This window comes from Carassius auratus, chromosome 29 (genome assembly GCF_003368295.1).
Source record: "Carassius auratus strain Wakin chromosome 29, ASM336829v1, whole genome shotgun sequence".
NCBI classification, from domain to species: Eukaryota; Metazoa; Chordata; class Actinopteri; order Cypriniformes; family Cyprinidae; genus Carassius; species Carassius auratus.
Window position 1 is genome coordinate 6,280,236 of NC_039271.1, and position 21,588 is coordinate 6,301,823.

At 35.6% G+C, this 21,588-nt stretch overlaps 2 protein-coding genes across 5 annotated transcripts in view; both read right to left on the reverse strand.

Annotated features, from left to right (window-relative positions):
• The window catches only part of LOC113048454 (regulator of nonsense transcripts 2-like), an 18,662-nt gene extending 4,415 nt beyond the window's left edge, over positions 1–14,247 (reverse strand). The window contains exons 1-16 of one of the 4 annotated variants that reach the window (XM_026210258.1): positions 14,148–14,247; positions 12,296–12,646; positions 10,187–10,966; positions 8,422–8,582; positions 8,166–8,342; positions 6,741–6,878; positions 6,518–6,621; positions 6,338–6,423; positions 6,140–6,248; positions 5,918–6,031; positions 4,636–4,752; positions 4,368–4,553; positions 2,266–2,469; positions 1,873–2,148; positions 681–864; positions 390–538 (exon numbers count right to left, since the gene is read on the reverse strand). In XM_026210258.1, the coding sequence (XP_026066043.1) occupies positions 390–538; positions 681–864; positions 1,873–2,148; positions 2,266–2,469; positions 4,368–4,553; positions 4,636–4,752; positions 5,918–6,031; positions 6,140–6,248; positions 6,338–6,423; positions 6,518–6,621; positions 6,741–6,878; positions 8,166–8,342; positions 8,422–8,582; positions 10,187–10,966; positions 12,296–12,646; positions 14,148–14,152 (3,141 nt within the window). In that variant the 5' untranslated portion in view covers positions 14,153–14,247. Of the gene's footprint in view, positions 1–389; positions 539–680; positions 865–1,872; positions 2,149–2,265; positions 2,470–4,367; positions 4,554–4,635; positions 4,753–5,917; positions 6,032–6,139; positions 6,424–6,517; positions 6,622–6,740; positions 6,879–8,165; positions 8,343–8,421; positions 8,583–10,186; positions 10,967–12,295; positions 12,647–14,147 lie in introns of all 4 variants that reach the window. The other 3 variants (XM_026210259.1, XM_026210256.1, XM_026210257.1) reach the window with 3 other exon arrangements.
• A 1,490-nt stretch (positions 14,248–15,737) lies between these two features.
• On the reverse strand, positions 15,738–19,621 carry LOC113048562 (protein FAM180A-like). The gene is made up of 3 exons (XM_026210440.1): positions 19,385–19,621; positions 17,435–17,532; positions 15,738–16,541 (listed from the first exon to the last, which is right to left on the reverse strand). Exons 1-3 carry the CDS (start codon positions 19,461–19,463, stop codon positions 16,206–16,208), a joined length of 513 nt encoding a protein of 170 aa, XP_026066225.1. The 5' UTR covers positions 19,464–19,621; the 3' UTR covers positions 15,738–16,205.
• Between the last annotated feature and the right edge of the window lie 1,967 nt (positions 19,622–21,588).

Below are 21,588 nucleotides of genomic sequence, written 5' to 3' on the forward strand. Positions count from 1 at the left end.
ATATATATATTTTTTTTTTTTTTTAATTATTATTATTATTATTATTATTATTATTATTATTATTACTACATTTTATAGATTATACAAAGTTATAAATGTTCTATATAATATATTGGTATTTACTAATTTTTTTTTATTTAAATTAAATTATATTAATACAATTATTTTATTTGAAATGAAAAACATTTATAGGCAGATGTTAACCAATTAAATCCAAAATGTAAAAAATCTAATTCTAAAATTCTTTGCATACAAATTTCATTGTGATTTTGTAATGACTAATGCTGGTGTGTGTGTGTGTGTGTGTGTGCTGTTCTCATCAGTAAACTGTGTGTAAGAGAGAGGAGGCGGGGTTTACAGCTGTCAATCACACGTCTGAGAACAGTCACCTCCTCCTCAGGTTCATTCATCTCGCTCTCGTTCCCAGACTGCTCCTCGGTCTCCGCTCCTCGCTCGTCTTCATCATCATCCTCCTCCTCCTCCTCCAGAGGCTCGTTCTCGCCCATGGAGCTGGAGGAGCGGCCGTCTTTCTCCAGGCCTGGACACACACACACACACACACACACATTCCTGAAGAGCTGTTCTGTGTCTGAGCTGCTGTATCACTGATACTCTTACACTCGCTGCAGGAATGTGTGTGTTTCTCTCAGCACACGTGTCACACTCACACACTCACACACCCAGTTTGACGAGGAACTCTCTCTCCAGCTGAGTGACCTGAGCACAGGCCTCGTCCAGAGACGAGCACAGCTTCATCTTGGGCCGCAGCAGCTCCAGTGTGTCTGTGATCATGTACTCGATGTCGATGGGGAACGGCTGGTCTTTAGTCCACACGTCCAGACTCTTCTTCCACCAGACGTACCTCTGAAACCCACACAAACTGTGCTCAACACCATTTATATAGTCTGAAATAAAAACTATATATATATGTTTTCAAAGAAGTCTCTTCTGCTCATCAAGGCTGCATTCATCTGATCAAAAATACAGAAAAAACTGTAATATTGCGAAAGATTGTTACTATTTTAAATAGCTGTGAATCTGTTGGATGCAATGTTGAAATACAGTAGTGCTACTTTATTTTTTGATAAAATTTTTTTTTTTTTAACAAGGACACATTCAGTTGATCAAAAACAACTTTAAAGACATTAATAATGTTGAAAAAAATTTTTTTTTTCAAATAATTATAGTTCTATCAAACTTTATATTCATCAAAGAATCCTGAAAAATAAAATGTATCACAGTTTCCACGAAAATATGAAGCAGCAAAAACTTTAACACTGGTAATAAGAACCATTATTAATAACAGCACCAATAATAGTTAATATCTGAGCGCATATATCATATCTGATTAAAGTGATACATTTGTGTCATACAGAAATAATGCATTTATTTAATGTGTTTAATTGCCATGATAATAATGCCACAATGCAGTCCTCAAAATAGGCTTCTTTTTAATTATGCAAAGCTTATGCATAATCTTTTTTTATTCAAATTTTTGTAATGATTTTCTGGAGGCAATTTATGATGCAGACATTGTTTTATAGGTGTGTGAATGTAAATGATGACCAAAAAAATTAAGCAGTTAATGTATTGATAAAAAAAAAAATCTGATTTATTTTTAAACATTTTACAAAAACACATACATATTTAGACAATCTAGTATTATATAATATAATTTATATTAATAATTTTAAAATGTTTTTAAAATGATTTTAGTGTGATGGAATTTAATTATCCTTGAAATTAGACTAGAATTTGGAGCTCAGAATGATGCCAACCTTGTTTATTTGATTCTATTGAAAGCCCGGGTTTTTCCACCAATCACAGGAGACGTGTCACACGCTCGTCTGTCTGTGATTGGCTGGTCCTCACCTGGAAGTAAACGAGGAAGCAGTCGAGCTTCTTCTTGCTGGAGCCGCGGTCGAAGTACTGTCCGCAGGTGTCCAGCAGGGTGCAGACCAGGCGGATGCGGAACAGGTGCTCGGGGGGGTCCAGCGGGCTCGCAGAACCGTCTGTGTTCACGCCGAACGAGATGAAGGAGAAGAGCGTGCGGAAGACGACGGCAGACTCCACCATACGATAGTTATACAGCTCGCCCAGAAACTTAGCGCTGCTGATCCGCCGCTGGTTAAACTTGGGCTGGTTCACCTGAGAACCACACACACACCAACAAACATCTCTGCGTTATACTGCACATTCTGTTATTATATCTGCACTGGAGTAGAAGCAATGCAGTCATGTAAACACACACACACACACACACACCTCCATGCCGAGGCGGATGTCCTCCAGCAGGCCGTCCACCACATGAATGCCCACGTCCTCCTGATACGCCACCAGTCCAGCGAGCAGGTTGGCCACGCAGTGGATGCTGTTGTACTTGACGTTCCAGATGTTGATCATACAGCAGATCAGATAACTCTTCTCATCAGGCTCGTGCCAGGACAGCTTCCTCATCTGCCTCAACACCTACACACACACACACACACACACACACACACACGCGCGCACACACACACAGAAATAGAGAAAGAGACACACACACATACACACACACACACACGTGTACAGAGACATACACACAGAAATAGAGAGAGAGAGACACACACACACACACAAGAGCGACACACACACAGAGCGACACACACACACACACAGAGATACACACAGAGCGACACACACAGACACACACACACAGCGACACACACAGACACACACACACAGCGACACACACACACACACAGCGACACACACACACACACAGAGCGACACACACACAGAGATACACAGAGCGACACACACACACACACACACAGAGCGAATCTCACACACACACACACACACACAGAGCGACACACACACACACAGCGACACACACACACACAGCGACACACACACAGAGATACACACAGAGCGACACACACACACACAGAGCGAATCACACACACACACACACACACACACACACACACACACACACACAGCGACACACACACAGAGATACACACAGAGCGAATCACACACACACACACACACACACACACAGAGCGACACACACAGAGATACACACAAAGATACACACACACACACACAGAGCGACACACACACACACACACAGAGAGCGACACACACAGAGCGACACACACACACACACACACACACACACACACACACAGAGCAACACACAGAGCGACACACACACAGAGATACACACAGAGTGACACACACACACACAGAGCGAATCACACACACACACACACACACACACACAGAGCGACACACACACACACACACACACACACACACACAGCGACACACACACACACACAGAGCGACACACACACAGAGATACACACAGAGCGACACACACACACACACACAGAGCGAATCACACACACACACACAGAGCGACACACACACAGAGATACACACAGAGCGACACACACACACACACACAGAGCGAATCACACACACACACACAGAGCGACACACACAGAGCGACACACACACACACACACACACACAGAGCGACACACACACAGAGATACACACAGAGCGACACACACACACACACAGAGCGAATCACACACACACACACACACACAGAGCGACACACACAGAGCGACACACACACACACACACACAGAGAGCGACACACACACACACACAGAGCGACACACACACACACACAGAGCGACACACACACACACACAGAGCGACACACACACACACACACACAGAGCGACACACACACAGAGATACACACAGAGTGACACACACACACAGAGCGACACACACACACACAGAGCGACACACACACAGAGCGACATACACACACACAAAGAGCGACACACACACAGATCAACACACAGAGCGACACACACACGTACAGAGACACACACACACACACACACATAACACACACTATTATTAAACAACCGAAAACTATTATTTTATTAATCATAACAACTTAAATGACTTATAATAATTAGTTATTTATACATAAATTGTATGTTTTTACTATATAAATAGACTAATATTATGATATATATATATATATATATATACACACACACACACACACATATAAATCATAATTTAATACATAATGAACTAATTTAAATACACAGTATTTTTATATATTTTTCATATGGCTGTATAACTATGTATTCTGTAAAGCATGTATATAAGTGACAGCTTCTGTGATTATTAAGCTTGCTTTGTGTATATAACCCACTGACAATTTGAGAAAGTTTTATTTTGATTCACAATCTGAAGTTTTATCTTCACGCTGCGAACAGGACCGGTGACCACATACACACGCTTGCGTATGATCACGGATGATGATAAATGCACGCGTGACGCACCTTCTCAGTGGTGACCTTGGACAGGTCTTTGTAGAGCAGTTTTCGGATGTACTCCTGCAGCGGCGGTCTCTTCCTGCGCACCGTCTTCTCCATCGGCGGAGGGTTGCAGTAGTAATACGCGTTCTCCACCATCGTCACGTAACGCACATCCAGATGCTGAGCCTGCTTCTTACGCATCATTTGCTCCTGCGAACACACACACACACACACGCTTAGCGGTTGGGGTTTACACAAGTATGAGTGTGTGAGTGTGTGTGTGAAGACGGACCAGTAAGACGCTCGTGTGCAGGTGAGACTCCGGTGAGCGGAAGAGAAAGCGTCCACACGTCTCCAGCAGTGTGCAGGCCATCTCAATGTGATGGTGAGAGAAATCAGACAGCAGCATCTGCACACACACACACACACACACACACACACACACACACACACACACAGTGTTAGAGATGCCGAAATATCATTATGACCTCAATACAAAGATTCAACAGTAAATGCCATCCTCCTCATCATCTCTCCACAGCACTTCTGCTACTGAACCAATGCTATTTTCAAATTATTTTTATACCGTTACGGCATTTACTATATTTTTTTAATTCGTATTTATTTTTAGATTGATAGAAATCTTGTAAAATATTTTTAATTTATCTCTTTATTTTTATTTTGGTCCTAGTGATTTCATGTTATTTATTTTAGAAATCAGTTAAATTAGTGTTTATTTGTATATTTCAGTTTAAAAATTTCCAACATTCTATACATCTTTATTTTTATTTCAGTTTTATTCCTAGTGAATTTGGCACTTTAACATATATTGTTTTTTATTCCTATTTCCTAGATATTTTTATTTGTATATCTTCTGTGATCATTTTCATTTCAGTTAAAGTTTTATTAATTTTTATTAAAGTTTTTTTTTTAATGTCTATATAGTAAAAAAACTATTTCAGTTTTAATTTGTTATTTTAGTACTTCAAGTAATACGTATTTTTTTCACCAGTTAGTTCCAATGCAATTTTTGTATCATTTAAATTATATTTGTATTAATATTTTTATTGTTATATTTTCTGTTGTCATTTTTATTTTAGTTATAGTTTTATTCATTTTTTGTTTTGTCATTTTTTTTTTTTTTTTTTTTTACGTCTATATTGTCTATACAGTTTTTATTTAGTTATTTAAGTAGAAAATTAGAAATGTTCCCTGAACAACTTCATGAAATAAAGTAAACTATATTTTATATTATTTCAAGAAACAAATGTTTTTCTTATTTTTTTTAGTTGTAGTTATAGTTAACAATAAAACGCCTGGTTGCTTTGTTTAGTTTTCAGCAACATTCCCAATTTTGATTTAAAATTATTTTTTTTTATTTAAGCTTTATTTCTATGGCCAAAAATTTGTATTTTTAGTTTTAGTTATCAATAACTACACAGTATTGAACACACACACACACACACATATATACACACACATACATATGTATAAATAATTGTATGGTCTTCATAGTGAAGCACTACTGCGGTCCTCCCTAGTTAGTGCACACTGTGTAGGGGTCATCAGCTCACCTTGAGGCAGTGCAGTGTGTCCGTTTTGGAAAACATCTTGAACTTGGCCAGCTCCCCGATGAACCTCACCGTCTTATTCTTGGTCTCAATGTTGATTTGGTCCTTCTTTCTGATCTGTGGGAAACACACACACACACACACACACACACACACACACACTCCTTCATGTGTAGTCCTAGTGATTTTGGCACTTTAACTTAACTTTAACTTTAACACACTCACGTGAAACCTGAAATCTCCTTTGAGCATGGAGCAGAGGTCTTCAGCCACGTCACACATACACGGGTGAAGCGTGGCCACCAGACGAGCGTAGAACGGCAGCAGATCCAGCCTGACACACACACACACACACACACACACCCATGCACAGCCACTCTTCAAATCTGAACGAGCACAGATGCTATGAATGCACACACACACCTCTGTCTGGGCACCGTGAAAAGAGCTCGGACCAACTTCCTGCGGTTGGACTTGGTGTTCATGTTCATACAGAAGTCCATAGCAGCCTGAAAACACACAGGAACACGTTTGAACAGGAGAATAACAACACTAACAGGAACACGGAGCTGTTTCGATGCTCAGTGTGTTAGAAGTCTTCACCTTGTCTATCAGGTCTCTGTTGATGCAGTTTGGGAGCTGCTGGATGAAGGCGTCCACGATGAGTTTGAGATGAGAGCCGGTGCTGGCCTCCTCGTCCTCCTGCTCTGTACACACACACACACACACACTTAGTAAAGTCGGGCTGCTGGAAAGCTCCTGCACTTGCTCTTCACTGCCCTCTGCAGGTTGGGAGCAGTGTGTGTGACTCTGAAAGCATGCTTACCTTGCTCATCCAGTATCTTTTTGGCCAGTTCTTCACTCTCGGTCTCTTCGGCTGTGTCCAGATCCATCGGCTCATCGGTGATATCCAGCGCTTCCAGCTCGATCTCCAGCTCCTCAGTGCTGTTTGCCTCCTGTCCCTCTGTCATCAACACAAACCAGTGCAAAATAACAGACTTAACTCAACCATAGATGTATAATGCTAAATCTGCATTCAGAGGTGTTTGGAGATTCTGAAGTTAAAGTTTTTTGCATTCTATTCGAGTGTGTAGATAGAACTTTTTAGTCTTTTTAAATAAAAAAAAAAAAAACTAAATGTACACAACATAAAAAAAAAACGATATGTGAACAAATAAAAATGGCAAAAACACCCAAGAAAACAATAGCAAATTTTATTAACATTAAAATATAAACAGAAAATATAAAAATAAAAACATTCTAAATATTAATAAAAAAAGTATAATATAAAACTAATAAAAAATATAAAAAACTCAAACTTTAAAAAGTAAATTAAAATGGAAAACAAATTCTAAATATAAAAAATGAATTGTATAAAACTGATAAAAATGACAAAATCATAAATATTTTTGTCTAAAATTAAAATGGAAAAATAAAAACTAATTCAAAATATTAATGAAAACGATAATAATAAAAAATTACTAAAGCTTTAGCTAAAATTAAAATGTAAAACTAATTCAAAATATTAATAAAAACTAATTGAATAAAAATGACAAAATCAAAGAAATTACTAAAACTGTCTAAAAATTGAAATGAAAAAATAAAAACGAACAAACAAAAAAATTAAAACGTGGAAAACGTGGGAATAAAAACAGATTTAAATTATTAATAAAAACTATTATACATATACAAATTATTTTAAAACGGCACTGCTAATAAAATTGCTAAAACTGAAATTAAATAAAAGCTAAATAGACAAAATAAAGCTATAAAACTGATAAAGCAGAAAAACTGGAAACTACTAAAGAAGAAAATACAAAAATGTTTTTTTATAATAAATAAAAATAAATAAAAGCTAATTTTAAATAATAATTATTAATAAACATTTTATTCTATCTTAAAGCTTATCAACACTTGAATACAGGTAGATTTCATGGAAATGTATAATTTTGAGCATAAAGGTGAGAAAATCACATTTTTATCAAAAACGACATCTGGATAACATTTATGCTTATGTGTCAAAGCATAAATCCAGTAAATCGCTTCTATAAACACCTCCAAAGCTTCTACGTAACATTACGTGGTTTTCATTTCTACGCTGTTTATGATCGCTTTATTTCTCATATGCATCTGTTTCTCCATCCTGTGTGTTTTTGTCCTCGTTCAGAAGATGTGTAACAGCGCCCCCCGGAGTATAACAGTGAAAACACAAAAAGCAGAAAGAGTTAATGCTTCTACACAAGTTGAGCACCTTTGCTGGTCTGGCTGCTCTTCTCGTTGTCCTTGAAGAGGATCGCAGGGACAAACGCCTTCAGGTCCACCATGTTCTCGTAGAAGTTACGCGCGTCCTCGTCCTCCCAGATCCCTCCTTCCAGATCATACTCTCCCGGTTTCCCCGGAGTGAAGATATCGATGCCCGGACCGTGCTCTGCCACACAGATCAACAACAAATCACACGCATGCCCAGACCAGATCTCACACAGGTGAAGCCGTGCCGACCGTCGCACCTTCCTGGATGGTCTTGTCCACAGGAAGTTCAGGCATGTTCTCGTCCAGCAGATCGGCCAGCGTTTGTGTGTTAGCCAGCAGCTTCTGATAGGACGTGGCGAACTCCTCGTACTGCTTGTGTCTGTCCTCGCTGAGCTCTCCTTTAGAGTGAAGGATACGCCTGACCAGAGACACAAAACAGTCGACCAAAAAACATCTGAATCTGCATCCAGTTAATGATTCAATGACTTCTCATTAAACGAACAGTTCACACAAAAATATTACTTTTTTAACCCCTTTAAAATGACATCACTTCCTGGTGGTTTCAGTTTCATATTTACGGTAACATTACATTGCAGTATTTAAAATGTTATTTTTAAAACAGTAATTTCAGTAAATGCAGTTATGACAATTCTGAGCTTCATTACACAGTCTGTGATTTTATTTTAATCAGTATTTTATAAAAGATATATTTTCATATTTCCTGTTTCGATTTTCAATTTAGTTCGGTTTTATATATATATACATATATATACACACATATATATATATTCTGTTGCATTTCCATTTGAAAGTTTTAGTCATTTTGTTGGATGTTTTAGGCATTTTTATAGGTTTTATTAATATTTTGAAGTAGTTTAAGTATTTTTTTTTTTACCTATAGTTTAGACGTATTTCTTTGTAGTTTTATTATATCTGATATTAATTGCAAACATAGAAAGTCGGGGGATGTGTTCGGAACACTGTACTGTATAATGTTTTTTAAAACTACTTCGCATTTTACAATCAAAATTTGCATTGAAAAATATAATGCATGTGACAATATTTAAAATTGTGCATATGGCACAGAGTTAAAAAAAAATATTTACAATGGATTAAAAAATTATTGTAAATAACATTTTATTTTTATTTTGCATTTTATAATGCAAACACAATTTTGCATTATAAATTAGTATATTGTATATGGCATTTTGTTTTAATATTTTGCACTTTTAATTCATATGATGCATATGACAGTTTTTATTGTTTTTTTAACTGCTATTTCATTTTTACTGTTTTCTTTTTTTTAATTGCACTGGAAAATTAAACTATGCAGCATACTTTATTATTATTATTATTATTTTACACATGGCTTTTGTTTTTAAAAAAATATTTTGCACTTTCATTAAACATTTTAATATTTTTTTTCGAGCAATATTTTGCACGGAAAACTATTATACTGAATACAATTTTACTATTCGGCACTTGTGATAAAATTTTGGATTAAAAAAACATTGCACTGTACACAGCATACTTTTTAATATTTTGCATCAAACTCTGCACTGAAAAATAGCATAATGTACACTGTTTATATAATATAGTTTAAGTATTTCTTAATAGTTTTATAATTATTATATATATATATTTTTTTTAATATAAGTTTTACTCATTTTGTTTGACTCATTTTATATAAGCTTTTAATATTTTGAAGCAGTTTTATTTTTCTATTTTCACTTCAATTAAAGCTTCCGTTTTTTTGTCATTTTTAAATTTTTTTTAACATGTCTACATTTTTATTTTATTTAAATTTTAGTTATTAATGTACATAAACTAAATAGTTTTTTTTAATATATATGTATTTGACCGTCTCATATTATTTCTAACAGAGTTCATTGATTAAATGCATGGCTTTGAAAATGCATTAAAATATTAACATTAAAATCAAAGAAAGATGCCTGGTCTCTGACAGTAATTGAAGTATATCAGAAGTGAAATGTAAATGTAAATGTATATCTAGGAGCTGACCTGTTCTGTCTCTCGATGCTCTGCAGCTCTCGGTGGTCTTTCTTCAGGTGTTTGGTGAGCGAGGTGTAATATTCTCTCAGCAGGTTCTGGAACGGCTGCTGTTTCTCAGTATTTATGATCTGACTGGGAGGGAAGGTCGAGCCGAACTTCTCCACCGCGTTCTTGACCTTCCTCGGCTCCAGCCCGGCGATATCGTCTCCGCAGTGCTTGCAGAAGCTGATGATGACGGAGACGTGAGTGTGCGCGTCTCGGTCGGTGGCGATGATGTTCTTCAGCTGCTCGTAGATGAGCGACAGTCCTTCTTTATCCGTGAACAGCCCCACGATGGTGAGCTCGGCGATGAAGCGCAGGTCGGTCCGCAGCTTGCTCACGTTGGGCGCCTTCTCCTCCTTTCTGGCCTCGAAGTGTCTCTTCCAGGCGGCGAGGAGAAGCGGTGCGAAGTCGGCGTAGCGCTGGTGGAAGAGCGAGCAGAGGTGCACGGCGCAGCCCACGTCTGAGATCTTCAGCTTGGCCTCCACCATGGAGCTCACGGCTTCACCGATGTACTTGCTGAGGTTGAGCGAGTTGAAGTCCTGCGACAGCGAGCCGCGCTGCTGCTCCGTGAGCGTGCGGAGCTTCTTGACGAAGGCCGTGTTCTTCTTCAGGCTGGAGTCCAGGCGGCTGAAGAAAGCCTCCTCGGGACGCGTCTCCTGCACGCGCTGGTTCTTCTCTCGCAGCTCCTTCCTGCTGTGATGACGCTCCCACGCTTCCTGCTGCAGCTGCTCCGCCTCCTCCTTCTCCCTGATCACACACCAACAACAACCATCAGTGATACTTCAGCACCAATGAGGCGCTCTTATATTTCTATTCATAATATAAAGTAGTTTTTATTTTTCTGTGTTTTTGTCATTTTTGTCCATTTCTGCTTTATTAATATGACTATCTTGTTGTTAATTTTTGTTAGTAATTTTCAATATTTTTTTTTTTTAATGTTTTTTTATTTCATTACAGTTAATATATATTTTATTAAAAGTAATATTTTTTTTTTTATGGCTTTAGTTTTAGTTGTTAACTATAATAGCGCTGCAAAGCAAAACCACACATTTTGATTAAATAAGTTTTGTTTTTAGATTTTAAGTTTTATTTTCATTTTGTCATTTTTATCAATTTTTATTAACATGTCTATTTAATTTTAATATTTTTCATATTTTAGTTTTTGTTATTCAGTACATCAAGGAAAATTAAAATAACTTTTTTGTTGTTTTTAAATGTTATTTTATTTCATTACAGTTAATATATATTTTATTTCAGGTAATAAAATGTTTTTTTTATGGCTTTAGTTTGTTAACTAAGCAAAACCACACATTTTGATTAAATAAAGTTTGTTTTTATATTTTGTTTAATTTTCGTTTTGTTAAAGTGTGTGTATTTTTTTGTTTTTTTGTCATATTTATCCGTTTTTGTTTTATTAATATGTCTTTTTAATTTTAATATTTTACACATTTTAGTTTTTGTTATTCAGTACATCAAAGAAAATTAAATTAACATTTAAGTTTTTAAATATTTTATTTCATTTGATTACAGATAATATATATTTTATTTCAAGTAATAAATATGTTTTTTAATGGCTTTAGTTTTAGTTAACTAAGCAAAACCACACATTTTGATTAAATAAGTTTTGTTTTTATATTTTCTGTTTTATTTTAATTTTGTCAGTTTTTATTTTTTTCGTTTTTGTCATTTTTATCCATTTTTGTTTTATTAATATGTCTATTTTAGTTTTAATATTTTAGTGTTTGTTATTTAGTACATCAAGGAAAATGTTTACATTTTTTAAGTTTTTAAATATAATTTTTTTTCATAATAGTTAATATATATTTTATATATTTTTTTATGGCTTAAGTTTTAGTTTAGCAAAACCACATATTTGAATGAAATTAGTTTTATTTTTATATTTTCAGTTTTATTTTAATTAAAGTGTTTGTGTTTTTGGTTTTTGTCATTTTTATTTTATCATTTGCCTATATAGCTGTAAAAAATCTAAAAAGACAAATGCAAACCTATGATATACATCAAAACATTTAGGAAAAAGTATAGAGAAAGTAGTGCTATATTGCCGAGCCTTCTCACTTGATCTGAGCAGCCTCTTCCTCTTTCTGTCGTTTAGCTTCCTCCTCCAGGAGCTTCTTCTCCTGCTCCTCCTGCTGTCTCTTCTCCTCCTCCTCTTTCTTCTTCTGCTCCTCCTCTGCCCTCTGCTTCTCCTCCTCTTTCTTCTTCCGCTCCTTCTCCTCCTTCTTCCTCTTGTCCTCCTCGGCCCGTCTCTTCTTCTCTTCGGCCGTCTTGGTGCTCATCTTGGTCTGGTCTTTGCTCTTGTCTCGGGGCACAGCGGCCTGTCGCTCTGCGTCTCTTTCCTTGTTGCTGAAGGAGCCCGTCTCTCTCTCCTCCGTGTTGACGGACTTCTTTCGTTCCGCAGGCATACTGCTAGTGTTACAGCAAAACATGAAAGAACAATAACAGTACACATGAAACCGGATCTCATAATAATGGCAGATATAGAAAGTCAAGGGATGTGTTCGGAAAACTGCACTTTATAATGTTTTTTAAAACTACTTTGCATTTTAAATCAAATTTATAATTTTTAATTCAAAATTATAATGCATATGACAATATTTAAAATTGTGCAAATGGCACACAGTTAAAAAAATTAAGCATGGATTAAAAAAAAAAATTGTTTTGAAACATATTACACTGTATATGGCATACTGATTTTTTTTATATTTTGCATTTTTAAACAACTTTGCATTATAAAGTAGTATACTGTAAATATGGCATTGTTTGTTTAATATTTTGCCCTTTTTAATACATATGATGCAGTTTTTTAAATAAAATTTCACACATGGCATCTAATTTTTTTTTTACTGTTTTTGAAAAAAAAAATTGCACTGAAAAATTATATTATTATTTTGCACATTGCTTTCTGTTTAAAAAAATATATTTTTTATTGTCTTTTAAAACATTTTAATATTTTGTTAAGCGCTTTTAAGAAATATTTTGCATGCAAAATTATTATACTGAATACAATTTTATTATTTGGTACTTTGGTACTTTTTTTTATAATTGCATTGACAAAACATTGTACTGTACACAACATACTTTTTATATTCTGCACTGAAAAATAGTACCTTATACTGTATATGTGCGAGCATACTGTATATATACATACATAAATCTTTATAGCAGTCAAATTTTAATAGAATTTCGCATTGCATTGAACAATGTACCCTATACAGACTCCTGTTAAAAATTAAATTTTAATTACATTTTCTTTATACTGCATACAGTGTACATTTGTATATGTTTTGAACTTCTAATCTAATGTTGCATGGAAGGCTATTATTATACCAATGAAGATATTATCCCAGTATGCTGTGGTTGCATACTGCACATATGTTTATTTCATACACACAGAATTACTGACACGAGACACGCCCCCTCAAACACACCTGTCAATCAGCCGCCTCTGGTGTATGAGTAATTAAGGACTCAGTAACACTAGACTTTGCAGGAAGATGCGTTTTCAGGGAATACAGCTGATCGGATATACCTGTGGGCCCAAATTCAGCCACATATCAACTTCCAAAAAAAAAAAAAAAAAAAAAAAACGAACGAAGAAGTAAATCAACCAGCAGCAGCTATGTTAATAAAAGTTGACTAAATAAACCAGATACATATTCCCTACGACGTAATATAATCTCACTATATAATATGCAGTTCATATACAACAGAAATTCGATCTTTTAATGAAGCGATTTCGTGTTTCAAAAGAGTGTTTACGAATTAGCATTAGCCGTTAGCTGTTTGAGGCCGCTCGTGTGAAATATCAACACGTCTACGCCGCAAACAGACGGAAATGACAGCAACAAAGAGATTCTCGGTCAATCGTGTGAATACACTTGTGTTTTGAAATAAATCTCGGTCTTACCTCATGTGCTTGTGTTAATATTCATAAGTTTACTCCGTAAATGACGGCGCTTCATAGTTTTCAATATTAGGACCCTGAAGATGGCATCCATAGAGGTGCCTGATCAGAAATTATTGTTTTGACGACAGCTTTAAAAAAAAAAGAATAAATTTCAAATGATAAAATAAATACATATAACATGTACACATACCCTAAATTGAATGCATATCAGAAATCCAATGTTTAGCTTAAATCCATTTAATTAATTCGACTTGCATGCAAGTTCATGTTATATGTTCATGTTCATCATCTGATATGAAAACCGAAATATTTTAATAGTGACATTATGCTCGAATATATATATATATATAAAGTTTCCAATAACTATTTTAATGCAGTAAAACTTATCTGTAACTGTAATGATATCCGTATCCTGTGGATGGCGCTGTTGAAACATGACAAACGCTTTGAAGATTCCTGAGCCTGGATGCACTGGGTTTTGATCATTTGTTCATCATCATCTTCATCATCACTGTCTCTTAAATGTGTCTTAACACTTTTACTAAGGCGGCCGAAGCTGAAATATAGCCTACAGTGTTCAATAAAACACAGGTGAAATGAAACCTCCAGTGTTTTATTGGCTCATGTGAGGCTCGTTTAATAACTGTAATATCAGTCACATTCTCTGCATGTTTTTCTCCTAGACACAGATCTCATCCGAGCAGGTTTAGATGTGCCACAGGGAATATTTCGAGGAGAAACACGGTCAAGGACGTGATAATGATTATATTAGGAGATGCATTATCTCAGGGGAATGACACCGGAGCTCATTCTGTATATAATGTGCCATCACCTGCACCAACAACACGTTAATGCAAAGACTGATCGGTCATTGTGAAGGTGAACTCATGCAAACATATTCATCTGACCGCAGCATGACGAGAGAAGTCCAGTCCGGTCAGCGCTTCTGCTTCGGGAACCTGGTTTTACATTTCCAAATAAAGCTTGTGTTCACAGCCATTTCATAGAAGAACCAGTTTTGGTTCCCTAAAGAATCTTTTAGTGATCAGTTCTCAAAAAAAGCACCATTTAAACAATGTAAAGAACATTTTACACAGTAAAAAAAAAATATATATATATATATATTACAGAATTAAGAAACTGCTCTCATAACTATAAATGTTTATTTTACAGATTCATTATTTTATCATGTTAAAATATTTTATTTATGTAATATATATATATAATATATCCCTGTCCTGTCATGCATGCACATTAAATATCTTCACACAAACTCTTGAATATGAATAATAATAAAGAACATTTCTTTTCAATTACAGCATAGGATCCTCATTAAAGTTAATCTCTACAAGTCTCCAACCAGGACAGATGCAGTTATAAGCTGGACATTGAAGACTATTTGAGGATTAAAATGATCTAACGGCCGATGCTGCTCAAATTCATGGTCATTAGTTGTTCTTGGTCAAGATAAACCGGATGCATGACTCTTATATACTTATTTTAATAAATCTCTTTTGCATTAAATAATAAAGATATATAAAGCAGGTTAAGTAAAATATTATTGCACAAGTACATTTGTTCGTTTCTTGTTTTATTTAGGCCTAAATAATAGGAATGAAATTATACAGTGCCTCACATTTTATTAAAATAAAGGAAATAATTTATAAAACATGCAACAATTTCTTAATCAGTGTAAAGACAAATATCTAAGGACAGATGATGAATAACAAAGTAGTAAGTGACAAAAATGCATGCTGTTTTATTAAACGAATTAAAAAATATAGATAAGAAATGTATTTGTGACAAATAAAGGCCTACTATGTGAGAATAATGAGTTCCACTTTTAATGCTCCGAAGTAAACCACCATTTCTTTAGGATAACATAACACATAATTCATATAATTTAAATAATACTGCACACCTATTAAATGTGTCAAATCTAAAATATGGTGTAACTTCATCCGTACTAAACTTTCATCCGTGGATCTTCAATATTATAACTACAGTGTTTGTCTTTCTTCTTCCCAATCTGTTTGTGTAAATGTGTCTCAGAGGACGTTAATTCTCTGCAGGCCGCAGGTCTCCTCTGATGGCGGTATAGAGTCGTAGGAGTGTGTTGGCCCACAGCTCCCTCTGGTGGCCGGGGCTGGTGTGTGGCAGCTGTTGGGCGGTGTACACCATGGTGAGGACGGTGCGCTCGAAGTCATCCATCCGGAGCGAGCCACGCCGAAGCTCCAGCTGAGCACTGAGCCGCTGGATCTCAGAGAGGCTTCTGGGAAGCACGTCCTCACACAGGACCTCCAGAACCTCCAGCTTTCTCATGGACGCCAGCTCCTGATCGGAGATGTGGAGCGTCCCGTTCACCGCGTCCATGTACCCTCCGGACCACAACACCTGTGCAACAAACAAGACATTCACCTCAGATTCACCTCAGCTCTTTAGAGAAACATCAGTCATATTTTTATACCGTATTTTTCGGAATATAAGTCGCAGTGGACTATAAGTTGCATTCATTTAGAATCAAGAACCAAGAGGTCACATTACCGTCTCCAGCCGCGAGAGGGCGCTCTATGTCTTCAGTGTAAACTACAGGAGAACTGAGCAGCATAGAGCGCCCTCTGGCGGCTGGAGACGGTAATGTTTTCTATTGGTTCATGTCAAATTAATTTTAAAAAATAAGTCGCACCTGACTATAAGTTGCAGAACCAGCCAAACTATGAAAAAAAGTCAGACTTATAGTCCGGAAAATACGGTAATTATATTTTTATTATTATTATCATTTTTTGCATCCATGTTCATTTTAGTTAAGCTTTTAGCATTTTAAAAAAAATATTTGTGTGTCTGTAAATCTTTTTTTTTATTTTTTAGTTATTTTACTACATCAGTTAAACCAAATGGAAATCAGGAATTTTCCATTGGAAACTAGCTGAAATAAAACCAATTTCTTATATATATATATTATTTTAAGAAAAAAATATTTTTATTTATTTTTGTTTTGATTTACTTAACTATAACCAGCTGAAATCAAACGTTTTCTAATATTTTATTTTATTAAGTCAACGTTTATTTTATTTTGAAGTAACACTTTTTTATGGTTAACCGTAATAACCCTGATCTCTAGAAGAAGCATGTGAGACAACGTACAAAGTCTGACAGAAACATTCAGTTTCTCTCTGGAATCAGATCATTCTACAGAAGTTGGTGTGTTATAAATGCTGTTTAATGTGTGTAAGACTCGTTTGATCTCATCTGTGTCTCTGAGAGGGTTTGTTCAGCGTGGGCCGCACCTCGTACAGAAGCCTGGCGTCCTCCGCTGATTTCTGAAACGTGGGGTTGAGCAGCGCTGGCGTCCCTCGCTTCACTCTGGAGGCTGATGGGAACAGAACTGGGAGACAGAGAGGATCATGGGTAATGTGTTACGTGACTGATCACATACATCAAATCCAGCTCTTTTGGTCAACTGGTTTCAATTCTCTTCAGTGATTCACTTCAGCAGAGCACAGTTAGATTCTCAGACTAAAGCGAACAGTGATGTTTGAGATCGACAGTTTAATGTAAAACAGCCAGAACTTTACCGTGAAAAATACAGTAAAATACAGCTTTAAAATTTTTTTGTTTTTTAAAACTTTATGATATACTGACACTAAAATAAAGCAATAAACATTAGCATGAAATGTAATATAAAATGTATATTAAGAACTAAGAAGAAATATGGTCACTGCAAGCATCAAATGTGACTTATTCTTTCCCAGCTAACAAAAATCTGTTCTCAGAACTTTTTGTTAAAAAGAAGTTTTTCACTGAATGTTCCGTGAAAGTTTTCTCTTGTTTATGCGAAGGCAACATTCCATTGAAACATTGTTGCGAACATTTTTGGAACGTTGCGTTTGAACGTTCTGTGAATGTATCGTTCAGCTAAAACGTTTCAGGAAAACGTTCCGTGAACAATGTATAGATGATGATGTTGTGCTAATGTTTTGAGAACATTGTGGATTAATTTCAGTGTTTGGCAGAAAATGACAGTTTTAATGTAAAAAAAAAAGATGCAATTAAAAAAAAAAAAATAATAATAATTTTGAGTCTATATTGTTTTCTTGCAATTCCCAGCTTATATCTCACAACTCTGGTAAAGAAAAATCAACTCGTCTATAAGATTTCGATTTAACTGAATCGTTTACAGATATTGTGCGGCACAACTGTGTTCAAGTCATTACGTTTGTTTTCTTTGCGCACAAAAAGTATTCTCGTAGCTCCACAACATTACGCTCGCATTGACTTCTTTAACGATGTCCTTAAGAAGTTTCTGGACCTCGAATGTTTCAGTTGTGTCACTGTTTCTGTTTCAGGGTCAGAGAGCTCTCGGATTTCATCGCAAATATCTTCATTTGTGTTCTGAAGATAAACGAGGGTGTAATTAATGACCGAATTTGCTCTTTTTGGGTGAACTACTCTTTTAAAAACCCAGAAAACTTTTTAGAATTGTAATCTAATAAAGAAATAATAAAAAAAGGGTTGTTGAGAGGCATAAAGTGAATCTAAAAGGCCTTAAAGAGCCAATTAAGTATTTTAGTTGAATGTTTCTGCATCGATTTCACAGTAAAACACACTCACAGTCCGAAACATTAGCACTTTGTTTTAATTAAAGGACATTTTTTACATCTTTGTAAGAGTCTGCAGTTATAAAAAAACAGTGAAACCTCCCAAAAATACACTTGACTTTTTTTTTCTTGGCAACTCTCTAAAATAAAAATAACATTTAAGCCAAAGTTGTTCTTTTCTAAGTGCTTTGAGTGTTATTTAACCATAATAACTCTGGTTTGGAAGCCTGTATAAAACAATTACATTACAATTACTTTGTTTCTTACAATATTCTCAGAACTAGTTTAAATCTCACTATTTTAATTTAACATAAAAAGTTAAATTCTGTTGTTTTAAAATCCCACAAGTCTCACACTTTTTCCGTGCAATTGTGAGTTTATATCTAACAAGTCAAATTTTTGAGATGTGCAAAAAAAGTCAGAATTGTGAGATTAAGAAGTGGAATTGTCTTCCAAAGTCTGGAGAACACATATTCAGTTCTAATGAAATATGAGCTCGTGACGAATACAGATGTTTCTCAACTCTGTTGGCACATGCTATATGTATCCACAAAACTAATTTGAAGCGTTTAAGCAGAAGTGTGTAGATCTCTAAGTGTGTGATGAGATGTAACGTGGTGTAAGTGTCTCCTGCTGTACCTTTCCTCCAGTGCAGAGACGCAGTGATGGACATCTGACACATCAGCGCAGACACAGACACAATCCAGAGAGCTGTCATCCTGTTTCTCCTCTTCAGTCCGGCCGAGGGACTCCGCTGTCAACAAACAGAAGCTCACAGACCACAGAGAGAGAGAGAGAGAGAGAGAGAGAGAGAGAGAAGGGGAGAGAGAGAGAGTCTGGCCCCATTAGTCTCGTGTTTCCCTCTTCCTTTAACATAATACCTGTTTCTCCTCCCTCTATGACGGGCTGGAATGTGTGTGTGTGTGTGTGTGTTTCATCTGGAGATCATCAAAAGACAATCTGCCTGTTTTTCTCACCAAATTCATCAGAACCAGCTTTCTGTGGTATCCAGATCAGCCATGTTATATATGGGGTGTTAACATGAAATAAAATAAAATATATAAAAATAGATTTTTTTTTTAGTATAACCCAGGCCTATATTAACTTATTTTATTCCAGTTTGTTGCCAAGACCACATTTTTCATTTTTGTTCTGTTTAACTTTAAATAGCTAAAACTGAAATAAATAAATTAATAAATAAAACAAAAAAATAAATTACAATATTAAATTTAAATGTAAATACAATTCACTTACAAACTAAAATTAATGAATAAGATTTTGATTTGATCAGAAATACCAGTTATTAGTCACTTGCTAATCATGCTAGCAACATGCTTGTAACATGCTAATCGTGCTAGAAACATGCTACCAACATGCTAGTAACTAGCTAATTATGTTAACGACATGCTAGTAACATCCTAATCATGCTAGAAACATGCTAGTCATTTTATAATCATGCTAGTGACATACTAGTTACTTGCTAATCATGCTAGCAACATGCTTGTAACATGCTAATCATGCTAGAAACATGCTAGCAACTTGCTAGTAACTAGCTAATTATGTTAACGACATGCTAGTAACATCCTAATCATGCTAGAAACATGCTAGTCATTTTATAATCATGCTAGTGACATACTAGTTACTTGCTAATCATGCTAGAAACATGCTAGCAACATGCTAGTAACTAGCTAATTATGTTAACGACATGCTACTAACATGCTAATTATGCTAAAAACATGCTAGTCATTTTATAATCATGCTAGCGACATACTAGTTACTTGCTAATCATGCTAGAAACATGCTAGCAACATGCTAGTAACTAGCTAATTATGTAAATGACATGCTAGTAACATGCTAATTATGCTAAAAACATGCTAGTCATTTTATAATCATGCTAGCGACATACTAGTTACTTGCTAATCATGCTAGAAACATGCTAGTAATTAGCTAATCATGTTGATGACATGCTAGTTACTTGCTACTCATGCTATCTGCATGCTAGTAACATGCTAATCACACTAGAAACATGCTAGTAAATTGGGCAAATTTAAAATATTACTAAATAATAATAATAGTATTAAGCCTAATAGTATATCTGGGATTACAAACCCCAGCTATTATAAACCCAAAGTATTAAAGCTATTCTTTAATCCATGTAAAATAACAATAATAGTAATAATAACTCTACTCCAAAGATAATTAGTAGATAATGAAGTTTAATTTACATATAATCTTTCCCTTTGAGGTTGCCTCAAATGAAAAGTTTTTTATTTGTTACCAGGATGAATCCACACACACACTGCTTCACATAAATCATCTAGAGGGGATGCAATGTTTTTAGGATATTTAACATCAGCATCCAGTGCTGCGTGAAAACAGTCTCAGTGTTCAGGAATTCAGAGACTGTTGTTCCAGCTAACGGCTGTGTTCACTGGCGACGGACTGCAGGAGAATCTGAGGTTCACACAGAGTCCAGCAACAGATGCATCTCAAACTTCACCACATGTTCACACACTGCATCTCGGGGACACTTAGAGACGTGTAACTGTTTGTAAATAAAGGTGCAGAAACATCATTTAGATGTAGAGCTGAAGATGAAGAAAAGCAGTATTGTGTTTGTTAGTGGATGATGTTGCTGTTTAAAGTTATTCTTTACACCTGTGTGAAGCCACTAAACATCACCTTTGGCCTTCCAAAGACTTTTTTTTTAAATCTAAATAAACTTTTTCAGCTTAGAACCTTTTTGTGCAATGGAAAGTTTCAATGGATGTATTTCACTAGAAAATGAAAATGTGCTGAAATGCTCTTACTCTCAGTCTCATCCCAGAGTCGTTTCTTCGTCA